The sequence below is a fragment of the Pimephales promelas genome, chromosome 1, assembly GCF_988280905.1.
Source record: "Pimephales promelas chromosome 1, fPimPro1.hap1.1, whole genome shotgun sequence".
Classification (NCBI taxonomy): domain Eukaryota; kingdom Metazoa; phylum Chordata; class Actinopteri; order Cypriniformes; family Leuciscidae; genus Pimephales; species Pimephales promelas.
The window spans coordinates 37524510-37540718 of record NC_142769.1 but is presented as its reverse complement, the minus strand read 5'-3'; the positions used below and the strand labels follow the sequence as shown (position 1 = coordinate 37540718).

At 36.5% G+C, this 16209-nt stretch overlaps 1 protein-coding gene across 4 annotated transcripts in view; it reads left to right on the top strand.

The window, feature by feature from the left end:
* The window catches only part of tub (TUB bipartite transcription factor), a 74384-nt gene extending 58603 nt beyond the window's left edge, over window positions 1–15781 (top strand). For 2 of the 4 annotated variants that reach the window (XM_039688604.2, XM_039688605.2), the window contains exons 4-12: window positions 155–289; window positions 2915–3091; window positions 3683–3804; window positions 9095–9286; window positions 9830–9942; window positions 10401–10515; window positions 10743–10841; window positions 11865–12036; window positions 12151–15781. In XM_039688604.2, the coding sequence (XP_039544538.1) occupies window positions 155–289; window positions 2915–3091; window positions 3683–3804; window positions 9095–9286; window positions 9830–9942; window positions 10401–10515; window positions 10743–10841; window positions 11865–12036; window positions 12151–12284 (1259 nt within the window). In that variant the 3' untranslated portion in view covers window positions 12285–15781. The remainder of the gene's footprint in view (window positions 1–154; window positions 290–2914; window positions 3092–3682; window positions 3805–9094; window positions 9287–9829; window positions 9943–10400; window positions 10516–10742; window positions 10842–11864; window positions 12037–12150) is intronic. The other 2 variants (XM_089129598.1, XM_039688607.2) reach the window with 2 other exon arrangements.
* The last annotated feature ends 428 nt before the right edge of the window (window positions 15782–16209 follow it).

Sequence of the window (16209 nt, the reverse complement as noted above, 5' to 3'; positions counted from 1 at the left end):
CAGCCATCTCCTGTGTGTACGCTGAATACGTAAGCTTAGTTTGCTTTGTGTCTTTGCTAACTCTCTTTCCTCTCATTCATTTTAACCCTTTTCTTTATTTCTCTCACACTATCTTATCTGCTCCTACTGGCTCCTCCTGCACCTCCTCGTTTAGTACAAGAAGCGGAACAGGAAGAAGTTAAAGCCATAGCAGAGGTTCAGGCCCCTCGCTCGGCTAAAAAAAACAAGCCGCCTACCTCCACTCCTCAGACTGGCAGCGCCAAGAAGGAGAAAAAGGGCAAGCACAAAGGTCAGCTGAGCAGCCGACTAACCGTCAGGCCCAGCATGTGCACGCAAATCTGGGTGTGTGTGCGTGTGTACGCTTGTGTGAAGGACATTTGTGTCATCCAGTGATTCAATTTGTGTCACAATCAGCATTACCTGCACTGTACAGAAATAAAAAAAATTGAGGATGATTTGCTCCTTATGTACACTACCATTCGAAAGTTTCAAATTAATGCTGTTCTTTTGAATCTTTTATATCTTTAGTTCCACAGAAGAAAGAAAGCCAAGTAATGATGGAACAGTGTTAATTTGCTTCCTAATTGGAAAAAATTAAACATTTAAAAAGCACATCATCAGTCAAACAGCAGATACTGTAATTTGCAATCTCTCATATGGTGTGTTTGCTTAAACTATGCCTCAGCTATACAATCTTCTCATGTCTTTATGTTCTCCATACTTGTATTTTCCCTCATCTCCTTGTGTGGGTGTTGAGTTTTTCTTTTTTTTTTTTACTGCTTTCTCAAATGACAATGACAGCATACCACACAACGTTAATGAACGTACCCTTGGAGATATACCAAACCCCTGCTCTACTGCCAATCCTCCCTCAATGAATAACAAAATCCCCCTCTAATACTGTTTGTACTGTAGGAGCAGCTGCTGTCCGCCTGCCATGACCTGAAGCCTTCATCAATACAAGAAACAAACATTCATGAAACAGACAAATGCTGTCTCTCTATAATGCCCTGGATATTAGACGCATGGGCTCGATCCATCAAGCGGCAGCACCATTATGACTCACACAAGGCATTTGGATTTCTTTCTGGGGGCGAATGTATTTTTTGCTTTTTATTCACTGAAGGTGTGACTTTTATTTGAGCAGCTGGCATGGCTATAAAAAAGCCTACAATTAAATAAATGAGTAAAGTCGAGTTTAATAGTGTGCTGCAGGAATAATATTTTTGTTGGTCAACCCAGAGGTTCTTCTCTTGACAAAAAAAAAAAAAGTAGGATAGGATTATCCTATCCGACAATGGACGTATCCAATGGACATATCCTATCCAGTAGGATTTGTCCATTGGCTTTTGGATTATTTCAGAAAATGAAGTGACAAACAAAACACATTTTGTCCATCAAGATAATCCTCACAAATTAGCATAATGAATTTTGACACCAAATACAATCTTAAAAAGCTAACGTTAGGCTATAAATAAAAGTTAGGCTTTTGCTTCTTGTCTGAACACAGCCATTTCACCCTTTTCTCTTTTATTACAATTCTGCTAGTTGTCTTCTGAGACTGTGACAGCTAAACCATCACTCATGTAACAAACCTCGACACAGATCATGGTGGTTTGTAGGTGACATAACCAACACAAACAGATCTGTGATTCACAAATGATGATATCAAACCAAACATGATATTTTAGACCCCAAGCTTTGAAAGAATAAGCTGATACACATGTCTTGTTCATGCTTGTTCATCTCTCTGGCTGTTTCTTTGATGATTACTCACTTGTTAAGGAGTCTCATCCCAGGTCACTTTAACCTCAATGACAATCATAGTCCAAATGCAATAGTTATTATTGTGCAACCACGAGCACTAATGGCTCTCTGCCATCTAGTCAGAGCTAATTCCCTGATATTGTTCAGCAGACAAATCCCTGTGGGGGGGGGGGGGGGTGAAGGGTCTCTGTTGCTAATGACTTGATTTGGCCTGGTTGGATGCATGGATGGATGGATAGATGAATGGGAGCTGTGAACAGTTTGCATGTTGCTGTGTTTGACATAGGACAATATGTTCTTCCCAATAATAGTTACTAATTGGATGAAATACAAAACCCAGACTGACATAAGAGCATCTATAAATAGATGATAGCAAATTTTTCATACCCCAAGGGCACTTCAAGCGTCAGTCAATGTTCACTGAGAAGGTTTCATATTGCATACACTATTGCTCAAAAGTTTGAAATAATGAAGATATGTTTAATGTTTTTGAAAGAAGTCTCTTATGCTCACGAAGGCTGCATTTATTTGATAAAAAATAAATATTTGAATTTTCAGCAGTTATTACTCATCAGTGTCACATGATCCATTTTCATTTTTGTGATTTTAACATGTAAACAAAATGTTCTGGTGCACCCAGACAAGAAAATAAAGGAATTATGCATAACTATTAAAATCAAAAGTTGTATTTGTTAATATTAGTTAATGCACTGTGAACTAACATGAACAAACAATGAACGACTGTATTTTATTAACTAGCATTAACTAATATTATTAGTTATTTTTATTATTTAATTATTTTTAAATAATCAATTATTATTGTATTATTTATGAATTCATTAATTAGCTAATTTTCTATTCTTGTGAGATTCTACTGTATTTTTGACCAAATAATTGCAGCCTTGGCGAGCATAAGAGACTTCTTTTAAAAGTAAATAAAAAAAAAAAGATTTTAAATTAGATATGACTTTTGACTTGTAGTGCATGCCTCACAAAGTAATTCTATTTGCAGAGGGATTCATTTATTAAAATTTGAATGTCTGTCTCCACATTTCCATAAACACCATTATTTTGTGACAGCAAATTGGAAACGGGATGGTTGATATAGTCGAGTTAACGGTGTTACTGTGTTGTGGTGGTCCCAAAGGAATTGATGGGCCCGCTGGCTTCCAGGATGAGGGTCAGGAGCTGGGCAACCAGATTCAGATCCTGACAGTGGGCCACTCACCTGCCCAGGAGAGCGAGGCAGAGGGCCAGGGTGAGGCAGTGGGCAGCACACAGTCACAGGGCAAACAGGACCTACGGGTCACCATGCTGAAGAAAGGTACACCAGCGATAGTCCTCGGAGTAACACAAACGAGAGTGGAGAGCGAGACAGATGGAGAGGCTACTGTGATCATGATGACTAAGCCATGCTCATTCACTGATTGTTCTTCGGTATTACTGATCTCCTAACATGCAAAAAAACATGTTCTTGTAATATCATCATATGGCGACTAACACTTTAAGATCTACTTACATGCTATAGCATTTATAATCAGTGTCTGCCTCTCTCTCCTCCTTATGTGACATTTTTAGATTAGATCATGTCTTTACTGTCTGCATGACTTTTTAGAGCTGGTTTGAGCTGAACTGGACTGTGGACAATCATTTGCATCTCTTTTTCTGCTAATTTGTTGAACAGGCAAAAAGTGAATCGTTTTTGTTTTGTTGTTGTAGTTGTTTTTGTACTCCGTTTGTTGCGTCTAGTGAATTTCATGCCATGTGCTTTTTTGGCATCAGAGTGCAGTTATTTACAGTGTTGTTTGCAGTGCATAATGCCTCCATGTTTGCTTTATGCCTGCTGCTGTTCTCTCCTCGTGTTCTGTTATCGCATTATTTGATTTGCACCTCAAAACAATTTTCTTGTTTGAAGGAATCTCCAGTAGCATGAACTTCGATGAAGAGGAGGATGAAGATGATTTGGTCAGCTCAAGCTCATCTCAGCTCAACAGCAACACAAGACCTGGCTCTGCCACCAGCAAAAAGTCCAGCAAGGTAGCATTTTTTATTGCTTAGAAGGGTTTATTAATGACTATAATAAATTAAGTAGATTTTTCAGTAGGGCTGTCAAACGATTAATCGCGATTAATCGCATCCAAAATAAAAGTTTGTGTTTACAAAATATATGTGGGTGCACTGTGTATAATTATTTTATATATATAAATACACACACATGCTTGTATATATTTAAGAAATATTTTCATGTATATACTGTATATAGAGTTATATATACTTTATGTTATATATTTTATATACAAACAATATTTTTTTCTTAAATATACAGTACTTGCATGTTTGTGTATTTATATATATAAAATAATTATACATAGTGCACCCACATATATTATGTAAACACAAACTTTTATTTTGGATGCGATTAATCGCGATTAATCGTTTGACAGCCCTAATTTTCAGTTTTACACAATGTGAACTATAGATGCAGACACCAAGGAGGCATGGAGGAAAACAAATCATGGTTACCATAGTTACCAATTAATTGCTCTGAGTTGAATAAAGAGAAATATTTATGTCCACTGAAGGCAAATTTGAAGAACCCCAGGGCTGGCGGATTTACCCATATAGGCATTCTAGGCACGTGACGTGCCTATGCTCGTTTGCACGGCTATGCACGTTTTTTAAATTATTATTATGTTTTCATTCTAATTCTAAAACTCTGTAAGACACTTACTTTGGGGGGGAAAAAAACATTTTAAGCAGAAACATCATATCTCCACATTTACACATGAGACTTGGGCAAAACCACTAGAAGGCAAGCCTGCAACCTTCAGCCAAAAAAGCTTAATGGCTAATTAACACTGCATTTGTGGAACGCAGAGAAGGAGACAAGAGACTGTGTTCGAAATCACCCACTACTCACTATATAGTGGACAATATAGTGAGCTCGCCATTTTGTAGTGCTGCTGTCCGAATGTATAGTGATGATTATTATAACCTACATAGTCCACTCAATGTATCCCAGAATGCATTTTGAAAAGTAGTGTACAACCGATGGTCACTAACCCAAGCCCTACATACCATTATGCATTGCGCTGATTGCAAAAATAAGTTATAATCATGTGTGGAGTAGCGCATTATAACAGAAACGGACAGAAATAACTTTTAGTTTTTAAATTTTGGAGAAATAAGCTCAATATAATGTAATGTATTTATTTAAAAAAATCAATTTAGCCCAGAGCCGGCTCGGCACCAGCTGACAGATGATGTAATCAACGCCGTCGAGAGATGATCGAGTAGTGTCCGAAAGTGGTGTTTCTATTATGCTGGTGAGCTCACTATATAGTGCTCTACTAGAAATATACACAGCTACTGAAAAAAACAGAAGGTCAAAGACAATTCTAAAAAATGGCTGCGCGTTTGTTTCTCTGGCACATAAGGTCTATAACCAGGGACGTGCACAGGAATTTTGAGGGGCAGTTGCTCTGACCTGAAAAAAGGGCACCCCCCCCCTCCCCCTCACGGGCTATATGAAGGAATATATTCAGTTGAATTTGTCACCTTCCAAATTGCCTTATCTGGCCGTGTTTATGTCCAAACGCAATGCCTCATCTTATGGTCTTATTATTATTTATAAAGATTGCAAAATGTCAGAGATGAGACAAATGAGCAAAAGAGTTCCTCATATTGTTGTTTATTGTTTTTTTAAATTATTATTATTTATTTATTTATTTGAAAAGAAATAATCTGGATTGAATGGAAAAACTCAAAAAAAGAAAAAAACGCTTAGATTTCGGGAAAAAATACAATCTTTTTTTGCCAATCCTGACCTCCCCCTGGGGCCCTAAGCAAAATTCTGCTAAGGGGCCCTCTACCTGATCTGTGATGCCGTGAGCCATGTAAACCATTTGCCATTGCCACTCAATACCGCCCAATACAATCCTCACTCCTTTAAACAAAACAGTCAAAGAACAAGTACAACAATACAGAACAGAATGAGGTTCAAACAAACAATATTTACTGAATAAAGCGTTTTTATAGAATGTTAAGATAACAAGTAAATATTAACGTAAACATAAATAAGAAGAAAATAATAAAGTACAACCCTGAACTTTGGCTTTTGGGATTAACTTTGGTTCTCTCTACAGCCAGGGTATTTTTCGGAATCAGTAGCCTATGATTTTTATTTATTTATTTTTTTTATGCATGTTGAAGCAAATCTTGATTTATTGTTATATACTGAGGGATTTGCATTCATATTGACCAGAATGTCCAGCTAATCATCATTTTAAATTCAATATAGCCTATAAATCAATAGTCAATCAATGTCAAATTGCCAATACATTGGTTTCTTGCATAATTAGTGCAGTTGTTTAGAGTTTTTAACTACACTGAGACTAGATAATCAGTGTCTTTATAATGTCACTGTGTACTTTGATTGGGAGTGCCATCATTCACGTATTGTACAGTATTTCTGGTCTCCACATTTCTGCTTGAAAAATGCGAGTTTCATTTCGTGCACGCGCATATGAACGCAACACACGCGACGCGGTTATGTTTTCCGAGCTGTAGTAAACAAACACTGTTGTTGCACTTTGTCGTTTATAAAAAACAAAACGTAATAAATAATGGTATTTTACTCTCACTTTTGTCAGGCAAAAAGTGATGCAAGAGATGCACTGCCTGCCCAGATAGGTTAGCAAGACCAAAAACCATCAAACTTTGCTGACATCAAACTAGAGAGGAGAGAACACAAGTTTACCTGACTGCTGTTCCCGCAATTCACTCTCATGTTTTTCTTCTTCCTCTTTTCGTGACGAGAAGGATAGTTTTGCTTCATTTTGTCATGGACTTCGTACACATTAATTAGCGCGCGTTACCGCACCGGTCGCGTGCAGTCTATGGTCGCGTGAGGCACTGCAGCCACGTAAACAGTTTGACTTTCCCTTTCAGTGCCCGAATGGAAGTAAATGAGGCTTTGCGATTTTTATATTATTTTTTTGTCTAGGCCTACGTGAAATTTTACATCCATTGTACGATTTTTTTTTTTCCTCGGAAGGGCAACCTGAGTCGAGAAGGGCATATGGGCAGTTGCCCGGGCAACCTGAGCAACCCCCCTGTGCACGTCCCTGTCTATAACCAAGTAATAATAGGCCATGCTCAATAATGCAACACTCAATTTTTTTAACAAGGTAAAGATGCTTGTTCATTCCTGTCTTTTCTGAGATATTTAAATTGAAGATTGGCTGTTATTTTAAGCAGGCTCTGTGCGTCAGCTCCAAATGTGAACTCCTCAGTTGTGTTACATGTGAAGTGCTGACACAAGCAGGCTGTGTTTTGTCATGCTAGGATGTATTCTCTTGTGTCTATCTTGGCACAAATCCTGCAATGCTGAAAATGGAGGGGTCATAGTCCTGTTGTTTCCTATGGCAACAGTGAAATGATTACTTTCTTAAAATAACTTGATGGAAACCGTGCCTGTTTGAAGCCCCTTTTCTTGCCAAATGCCAATGTCTCATTGGTGATTTCTCTGTAGTCTGTACGGTGTTTTATAGAAATGTGCAATAATTATTGCTATAGTTGTATATCGTTTATTAATTAAACACCCCCGGTTCCACAGATGAGGCTTCAGCTAATCCCAGACGAAAAGGCATGTTTGAGCCATTGAAAAGCAACTTGCAGTGACATGTCTTAAAATATGTCAGTGCCATTGTTTTGTCTCAAGATGCACACGAGTAATGTTTTTTTTTTCTAAGCCAGATTTATAAAAGCTACTCAAATGCCATTAATGAACTGTGAATAAGGCCTAATTCTGGCTTAATCTAAGCCATGGCTGTGAAACCAGGCCATCATGTACTGTATCATCATGTTGTAGAATACCTGTAGTGTTGTGCAGTGTGATTTTGAAGAATATTTGTTTTCTAATTTGTGTAGAATTATTATATATGTATCATTTATGCTTTTATTAATTGAGAGACTACAAGGACGGTCAGGTAAAGGCTTGACTTGATAATCCAGATCTCAAGCATCTCAAACAAGCCTAATGACTGAAGGTTTAAAATACACTAGAATGATGACAAGGTCATTGTGATTAGTTAACAGGAAACAGGAACTGAACACAACCGGCACATCCGGGAACTTAACTGTCAATTTTGTCCCCGCCCCCATTTGGGGGAAACAAACTAGACTCCCCATAGACTTCAATACAAAATAACGGCAAAAACCAACGTCCGTACACAGCCGACAGGCGTAAATAACTTAAGAAATCATTTATATAAAACATGTCAAGTAATTATATGTCCACCCTGCCTGCCATAGAGCGTGAAAGATACATTTTTTTATACCCGTTATCAACTTGCCCAGGCTACCTGCCATCATCATCATAAATTCATAATATATACATATATATTATATGTAAGGTTTATGTATATGTTAGGTTAAGGTACATATATATAATATAAGGTTTTTTACTTTAAAAAAATTAAATAAAATCATTCAGGGGCTTACCTGGTGACTCGATTAGGTAAAATGTCCGGGTAAGACACCTATGGCCACTGGGTGGGGTTGTTACCCCAATTTGATGCTGGGAGAATAAAGGGACATGTTTTTAATTTGACCAAATTAAGATTGTGTATGTAACTTTCACACTCTGTGGCAGGCAGGGTGGACATATAATTACTTGACAAGTTTTTATATAAGTGATTTCTTAAGTTATTTACGCCTGTCGGCTGTGTACGGACATTGGTTTTTGCTGTTATTTTGTAGTGAAGTCTATGGGGAGTCTACTTTGTTTTCCCCCAAAAGTGGGCGTGAACCTATTCAGAGACATTCTATGACGCAGCGCCGGTCGTGCGTATAGGCACAATAAGAAAATCAAAATAGTGAAAACGTGACAGACTATTTGCACTTTTAAAAATGTGTGTGTGTGTGTGTGTGTGTGTATATATATATGAAGAGTTCAGATGCAAAAGCCTCTAAATGCCATTTGAAATTTTCTTCTTGAATGATGATTTTTATCAAACTTGTATATTTAAGTTCAGTAATTTCACTTAAATAACAATTAATAGGTAATTATCATTGCCATTTAAGTGAAATCACTGAACTTAAATATACAAGCTTGATAAAAGTGATCATTCTAGAAGAAAATTTCAAATGGCACTTAGAGGCTTTTGCATCTGAACTCTTCATATATTGTTTTTTATTGTTTAGAAATGTTTATAAATAAAAATGGTTGTGTATTTGTAAAAATCAACAAATGTACATTTCTTTCAACTCTAATTAATCTATTATTAACCGGGACCAATTTCTTTCTGCTCGGTCAATGCGAAAGGAGGCAACCTCAGCTTCCACCCCATTGGCCAATGAGCCATCCATCGACGTGGATGACCTGGAGGAGTTCATTCTCAGACCCGCCCCCCAAGGGGTGACTGTGAAATGCAGGATCACACGAGATAAGAAGGGCATGGACAGGGGCATGTACCCCACATACTACCTCCATCTGGAAAGGGAGGACGGCAAGAAGGTCAGACACACCAAAACACTGATTATTCCCAGTTTTTCAAAAGAGTTTTGCCTTATTTGTAATTCATCATTGTGGTGCACCAGCAATCAAGTCCTATCAGTGATACTCCATTCCTCCAATTTGCCGAAGTGCTTGACATGATTGATTCTGATGAAAGGAACCAAATTTAGCCCACAGGGATATTTAGCTGCTATACATGACAATTAACCATAATATTGCTTCCCTGGGCAAGTGTTTATCTTAAAAATATCATGGCTAATCGTAAATCACAAAAAAATAATGTGTTCTATGCATCTTGTTTACAGAATGAATATATATATATATATATATATATATATATATATATATATATATATATATATTTCACATTATTCACACACACACAGCTGTATGTCTATTAGTTGTTTGTGTATTAGCTGCCATTCCTCAAAATACAGAAACGCTTTCCCAGAATGTTTATATAAGGTCTCTTTCTCTGATGGATCTTTTAATGGCAGTTTTGTGCTGCTGTTCGGTGCCCAATTAAATTCTGTCGCACTTTAGGTTTTCCTTTTAGCCGGGAGGAAGAGAAAGAAGAGCAAAACATCCAATTACCTCATCTCCATCGACCCAACTGACCTATCACGAGGTGGCGAGAGCTTTATTGGCAAACTGAGGTATAGTTAAAGATGATTCATCATGTCTTGTGATTCATAAGGTAGCGTTTCCTAAATCTATGCTGTTCTTGTAAAGATAAGAGAAACGTGTCTCTTTCTAAACATTCGAGAGGGAGCTTTAATGAGTTCACGTGGATCTGTGCACTGCTGAACCTATTTAAAACTGTAATTGGGTTCATTGCTGGTGTGCTGGAGTGTCCTCATATTCATATGAGGAGAGAGTAACTGCATGCATGTTGATGTCTGAGTCTCAATACGGCATTTTTTTTTTTAAAACAAACTTAATATGAAATATATTAAAATGCCATATTTCTTTCTTTTTTTTTTTCTTATGATTTGGGGGTAAAATATGGATAGACATAGTCTTGGCAGTCTTTGGTAGACTCACCCTTTTTCTGTGACAGGATCCAGTCTTAATTGTAAGAGTTTCTTCAATAAGTGCAATATTATCCCCACAGATCAAACCTTATGGGTACCAAGTTTACAGTATATGACAGCGGTTTGAACCCAGTCAAGACCACCTCCAGCCTAGAAGCAGGGAATCTACGACAGGAGCTTGCAGCGATCTGCTATGTGAGTTTGTGAGCATGGTGCTGGTCAGTGGCCAGCAGAAAGCCATCACCCAGCCCTAAGGGCACAGTGGCCACTAGATCATAGATCCACAAGCAATGATGAGCCAAGTCTGACCTCTGCTGGTTGGTTTTGTGCATAGAAATACCATTGATAAAGGGAAAACGGTTTTAAATGACTTATTATTATTTAATTTAGATGTGAATGATTGTTTGTCTTCTGTTCTACAGGAAACTAATGTTTTAGGGTTCAAGGGGCCTCGAAAGATGAGTGTCATAATTCCTGGAATGAACATGGACCATGAAAGAGTCTCAATCAGGCCTCGAAATGTGAGTGCAGGGCTGTTTACAATGCCTTTGTGTGTATAAATATGAAAAATAAACATGAAACAGAAGTTGTGATAGTCTTTTAGTCCCGTCGTGATGGAGATCCGAGTGAAACGGCTCGGAAAAGAAAAATCTAGACCAGGACTTTATTTTGCCCATCGGTAATTGATTAGTAGGGCACATGAATAATAATAAAAAAGATGTTTACAGATAAATCATTTATAATAAATACTGCAATATTTCATTAAAAAATAGGAACTAGGAATTCTAGTAATGAAAAAAATTTGAATAGTATATTTTGTTTAATTTTCCAGGTGCTTAAAAAATATCTTCTATGTGAAATGAATAGCATTATGAAAATAGAAGAAAACCTTTGGAGGAAGGAGAGGCAGTTCAAATGTGCACATGATGATATTATTGAACACATTATTAATTTGCATTTTACTTAAATCATTTACAGTATTTATTATGTTTAGGGCTGTGCAAAAATTAATTGCGATTAATCGCATCCAAAATAAAAGTCTGTGTTTAAATAATATATCTGTGTGCTGTATGTAATTTTTTTGTATATATAAATACCTATGCATGCATGTATATATTTAAGAATTATTTGCGCTTAAATTCTGTATATATATATATATATATATACATAATTTATATTATATATATATATATATATATATATATATAAATATTTTATATGTAAATAACATATTTTCTTAAATATATACATGCATGTGTGTGTATTTATATACACAAATTATTATATACAGCACACACAAATATATTATGTAAACACAGACTTTTATTTTGGATGCGATTAATCGCAATTAATTTTTGCACAGCCCTAATTATGTTACATGAGCAGTAAAATACTATGTAATGTCTGTTTTGGGCCAGTGCAGAACAATAGTCATAGGAAACCAATAAACGTTGACCTATATTTTATAAACAGATGTTAGTATTAGCAGCAAAGTTAAATGCTCTAATGGAAAGCTAATCCGCCCCCACATCTGTCTATCGCAGGACCATGAGTCTCTACTGGCTCGATGGCAGAACAAAAGCACTGAGAGTGTGATAGAGCTCCACAACAAGACGCCTGTGTGGAACGATGATACTCAATCATATGTGCTGAACTTCCATGGCAGAGTCACACAAGCATCTGTCAAAAACTTTCAGATCATTCATGACAATGACCGTGAGTGAAACAAAAGCGTACACCACATACCCTAGAGATGGATTTGATTTGTTCTTTACTGTACCGAAGAAAAGCAGCTCATTTTTCTGTATTCTCGCTTTTTTCTGCATACAGCGGATTACATTGTGATGCAGTTTGGCCGTGTAGCAGAGGATGTCTTCACAATGGATTATAACTACCCCATGTGTGCCCTGCAGGCATTTGCTATTGCTCTGTCCAGCTTTGACAGCAAACTAGCCTGTGAGTAGCCATGTCTCTCTGCCAGCCACAACCACGTAAGAACCCAGCCAGACTGCTTTACAAGCTGAATCACTGAGTCAAGGGCTGTGGTGAACTCCAAGGCAGCAGAGTCCCTCTCAAGACCCTCCTTTGAAGGCATGAATGTGTAGCGTTTGTGTCTTTGTGTGAATGTATGTGAGCAAGATGTGTGTGTGTGTGTGTGTGGGAGTGAGTTAGGTTTCTGCTCTTTTCTTTTTTTAAAAAAAAAAAAAGGGCATCAGAGTTGGGGGAAAGCACAAAGACTTCACAATTCAAGAGATTGTCGGAATATGGTGCATTCATTTGAATCGACAGTCAACATCTCCTAGTCGCTTTCTTTACTTAACCGACAAGGTAACACTAACATTTTGCTAATGTGAAAATAAGGATATTTTACAGTAGTACTTTTGTCCCTAAGATTAAAATCATACGTCATTTTGCCATGGTCATAATTTAATGTTCACTAACAGTTTGGATATTTTACTTAATGAACTTTTGTCAGACGATTTTCAAATGTGACATTTCTTCAGTTATACGTGTCACGTGTGTCATTTAATACATCGATTCATGTTTCACTCCAAAGCCAGTATGAAGTATGACACACTAACATATTTATCCATTATTTATGTATTTATAGATTTCCATTCCATCTTCTGCTTGTGTCTTACCCCATGTCCATAATTCACAGTGCTTCAAGCTCAAAACTTGACCAGGGCAACTTCACATCTGAGCTTTTGGTGCGGATTCATTACAATTCAACTGATGAATGTGTGACACTTCCACAAAATAGATGGTAATCATTATCAGTTCATGTCCTTCTGCAATTAAACTGCCTCAATTATGCTATTTTAAAGATTCCTAATTCTGTTTTGGAGGTCTCCTGAAATAGGTTTACATACATCCAAGGTTAAAAAAAAACACTTTAATTTTCTCATAATATGCATTGCTGCATTGACTCATTTTTTCACAGTGTCTTAAATGGTTCATTAAAGGATTCGCCCAACAAAACGCTCATTACCATATTTGAATTTCAGCTCCAGAGGCTTCTTCAGCACTCGTATACATAGTGATATGAATAGTAGGCTAATGATGGTGTCAGTGTTCGCAGGCACTGCGAAACAAACTTGCTTTTGCAAATTTGGTTCAAAATTTGGTTCAAAACCAAAATTTGGTTCAAACCTTCGAAGGTTCGTGCAGTAAGTAAGATTGAAATTTCTGATAACTCATTTCACGCAGTTAAGAATCAATTCTTTCTTTTGGGAGACAACAACTCCATTTATCGTACATTTTAATCTTTGGAACTTTGTAGGCCTATTACATTTACAAACAGCTATATGACATGCTACTGTACATGAAAGGAAATATATACGAATAAGCATAATGGGGCACTTTAAAACAGTTTATCTAGTGTTTGAGTGGACATGAGATCCTAAAACAGTTGTAATGTCATTTGAAGCAACCAAAATGAATGGTTCACCAGTAGCTCAAGTATGAAAGACCCAAATAGTGGCAGAAGAGTGTAGTAAATGTATTTTATGTGAGGGTCAATATCAGGGTAAGTACATTATCATCTCATACTGACCCACTACATCTGTAGGGGAATGTACTGAATGGAGCACTTTATTCAGAGATTAATGGTAGAACGCTGTAAATATTGTGCCTTTGGACAAGACACTTGTGATGCTTGAAGTTGGTGAGATACATTGTTTTCTTCAGACAATGTTATTTATCATGCAGATACTTATAAGCTTCTGTCGTTGTTCTTGAGAACAACCTGTGCATTTGCAGTAGGCTATACTGGGCTGTAAGTAACGTACATTTCCAAAAAGATCAGGTTTAGGCTATGTTTACACGGAAACGATTCTAAAGAGAAAACGCAAAAGTGGCGTTGTGTTATCACTTTTTATCCTGCTTTTAGACGAGCGTTTTGGGTGGGAAATCCGCCTGTATATGATGACTCAAAGTATGTGAAATTCAGTGTAGTATGCACTACAGAGGGCTAGGAGTGCTACAACAACACCAAGTCCGCGCGCCTGCGTAGTGCGTACAACCTTCACTCAAGCATCATAGGTCAAGCATACTTTTGCGTTTTCACACGGTAACGCGGCGGTGGAGCGTTTAAGATTTCCACTCTGGAGGGTGGTTTCACTTTTTTGTGTTTTTAAGCCCCAGAAACGCCGTCGCCGTGTAAACGAAAGGCACATCCGATAAAATATTTTTTTACGTTTTCACCCGCGAGCGTTCTCGTGTAAACAAGCAGTTGCCTGCTTGTGGAGTAGGTGATTTTTCAGAACAGAGAAACTAATTATTTGACACAGTGAGACGAGTACTGTATGTTTACATGCACAAGTTTGATTTTTGTCGGCCTAAAATTATGATTTGCCATGTAAACACTTTAGTCCAATTGAAATTTTAGACTCCGTGCTTGATGGCTGGATTATAACTGTGCATGTAAACATGCTTAGTGACAGTTTTTTCAAGTTCTCTAAAATTTCCTACTGCGTGAAGATATAGTAGTTTTGAAATATGTGGCTGAACAAAGTGTCTCTGGAATTTACATAACTCAAATGATCATCCTGTAATTGTTAAAGCTTGTACACTTCTGTGTCTTTGCTAAACAATGCAGATGAATGAAGAAGGGAAATTGTATGAAGTTGTATTATCAGTGTGGCAATTTAATAAAAAAAAATGTCCTTAAAGCCAAATTATAAAGCATTGCAGAAGTCTTCAGATGGCCACACTGATTTACTAGCTCTGCTCCATTACGGATTAGCATGCCTTGAAGTTGATTTTTATCATACCATTTTTCGCTTCAGTTGAATGTCACAACAAAGTTTTGGAAATTGGAGAAATCAAAAAAAAAAAAAGTGGTTATTGAGTATTGTTGTCCACCAAACAAGGAAAAAACCTTCTTAATTTCACAGTGCAGTGCATTTTAGGTTAAAAATCACCTACTAATATTTAAAATGTTTGTATGTCTTATCAATCCGAGATAAATGCAAGAAATGTGCTGCAAATGGCATACCTTTTTTGTTACTATTCTCTTTGGTCTTAAATAATGTTGTGGCTTCAGACATCACATTTTGAAATGTATATCTTTCCCTCCAGAAAAAGTATTTTTACGGTTACTTTTTTAGATAAGAACATAAAGTGTATATTAAATTCTTTGGCCAAATTGCAAAGAAATATGTGTAAGTTATAAAAGTTTGTTTTTTAACTGCCTCGTGATACCATTACAGCACTTTCTATACTTTATGTAATTCTCTAACAGTTTTGGGTTTGCTCTAAATGGTTAAAAACACTGAAGATTAATGTGTTTTCTGCTATTTTTTATATGTTTGAAAAAATCTCACCACTCTTGTGTTAAAGTGATAACGTATAACTGTTATGTCACTGTTTTGTAAAATGTGTACATTGGTCAATATACAGTGTTTGTACTCAAGATATGAAAAAAATAAATTGAACATCTCAAATATTTAAGATTAAATGGTTTTATGTGCTGTACTTCTATGTTCATGAAATAATGTCCATACAAGCTATTTTGTTCAAACTTTTTATTGGCAAAGATTTTCTTTCAAAAAAAAAATAATAATAATAACTTAAGTGTTTATTATAACATAACAAACTCTGAACTCTAAAGAAACCTTTAATTTTATTTTACTAGACAAGCCTAAATGATTACAGAGAAACTCAAAAGTAATAGTTCACTTCAAAATAAAATAATTCTATCATCATTTACTCACCCTAAAGTTATTTAAAATCTGTATGAATGTCTTTCTTCTGCTGAACATAAAGAAGATATTCTGAAGAATGTCGGTAACCAAAAAGTTTATGGACCCTATTGACTTGTATAGTATTTTTTTTTTTCTTACTATGGAAGTCAGTGTGGTCTGGTACAGATAAATGACAAAAATT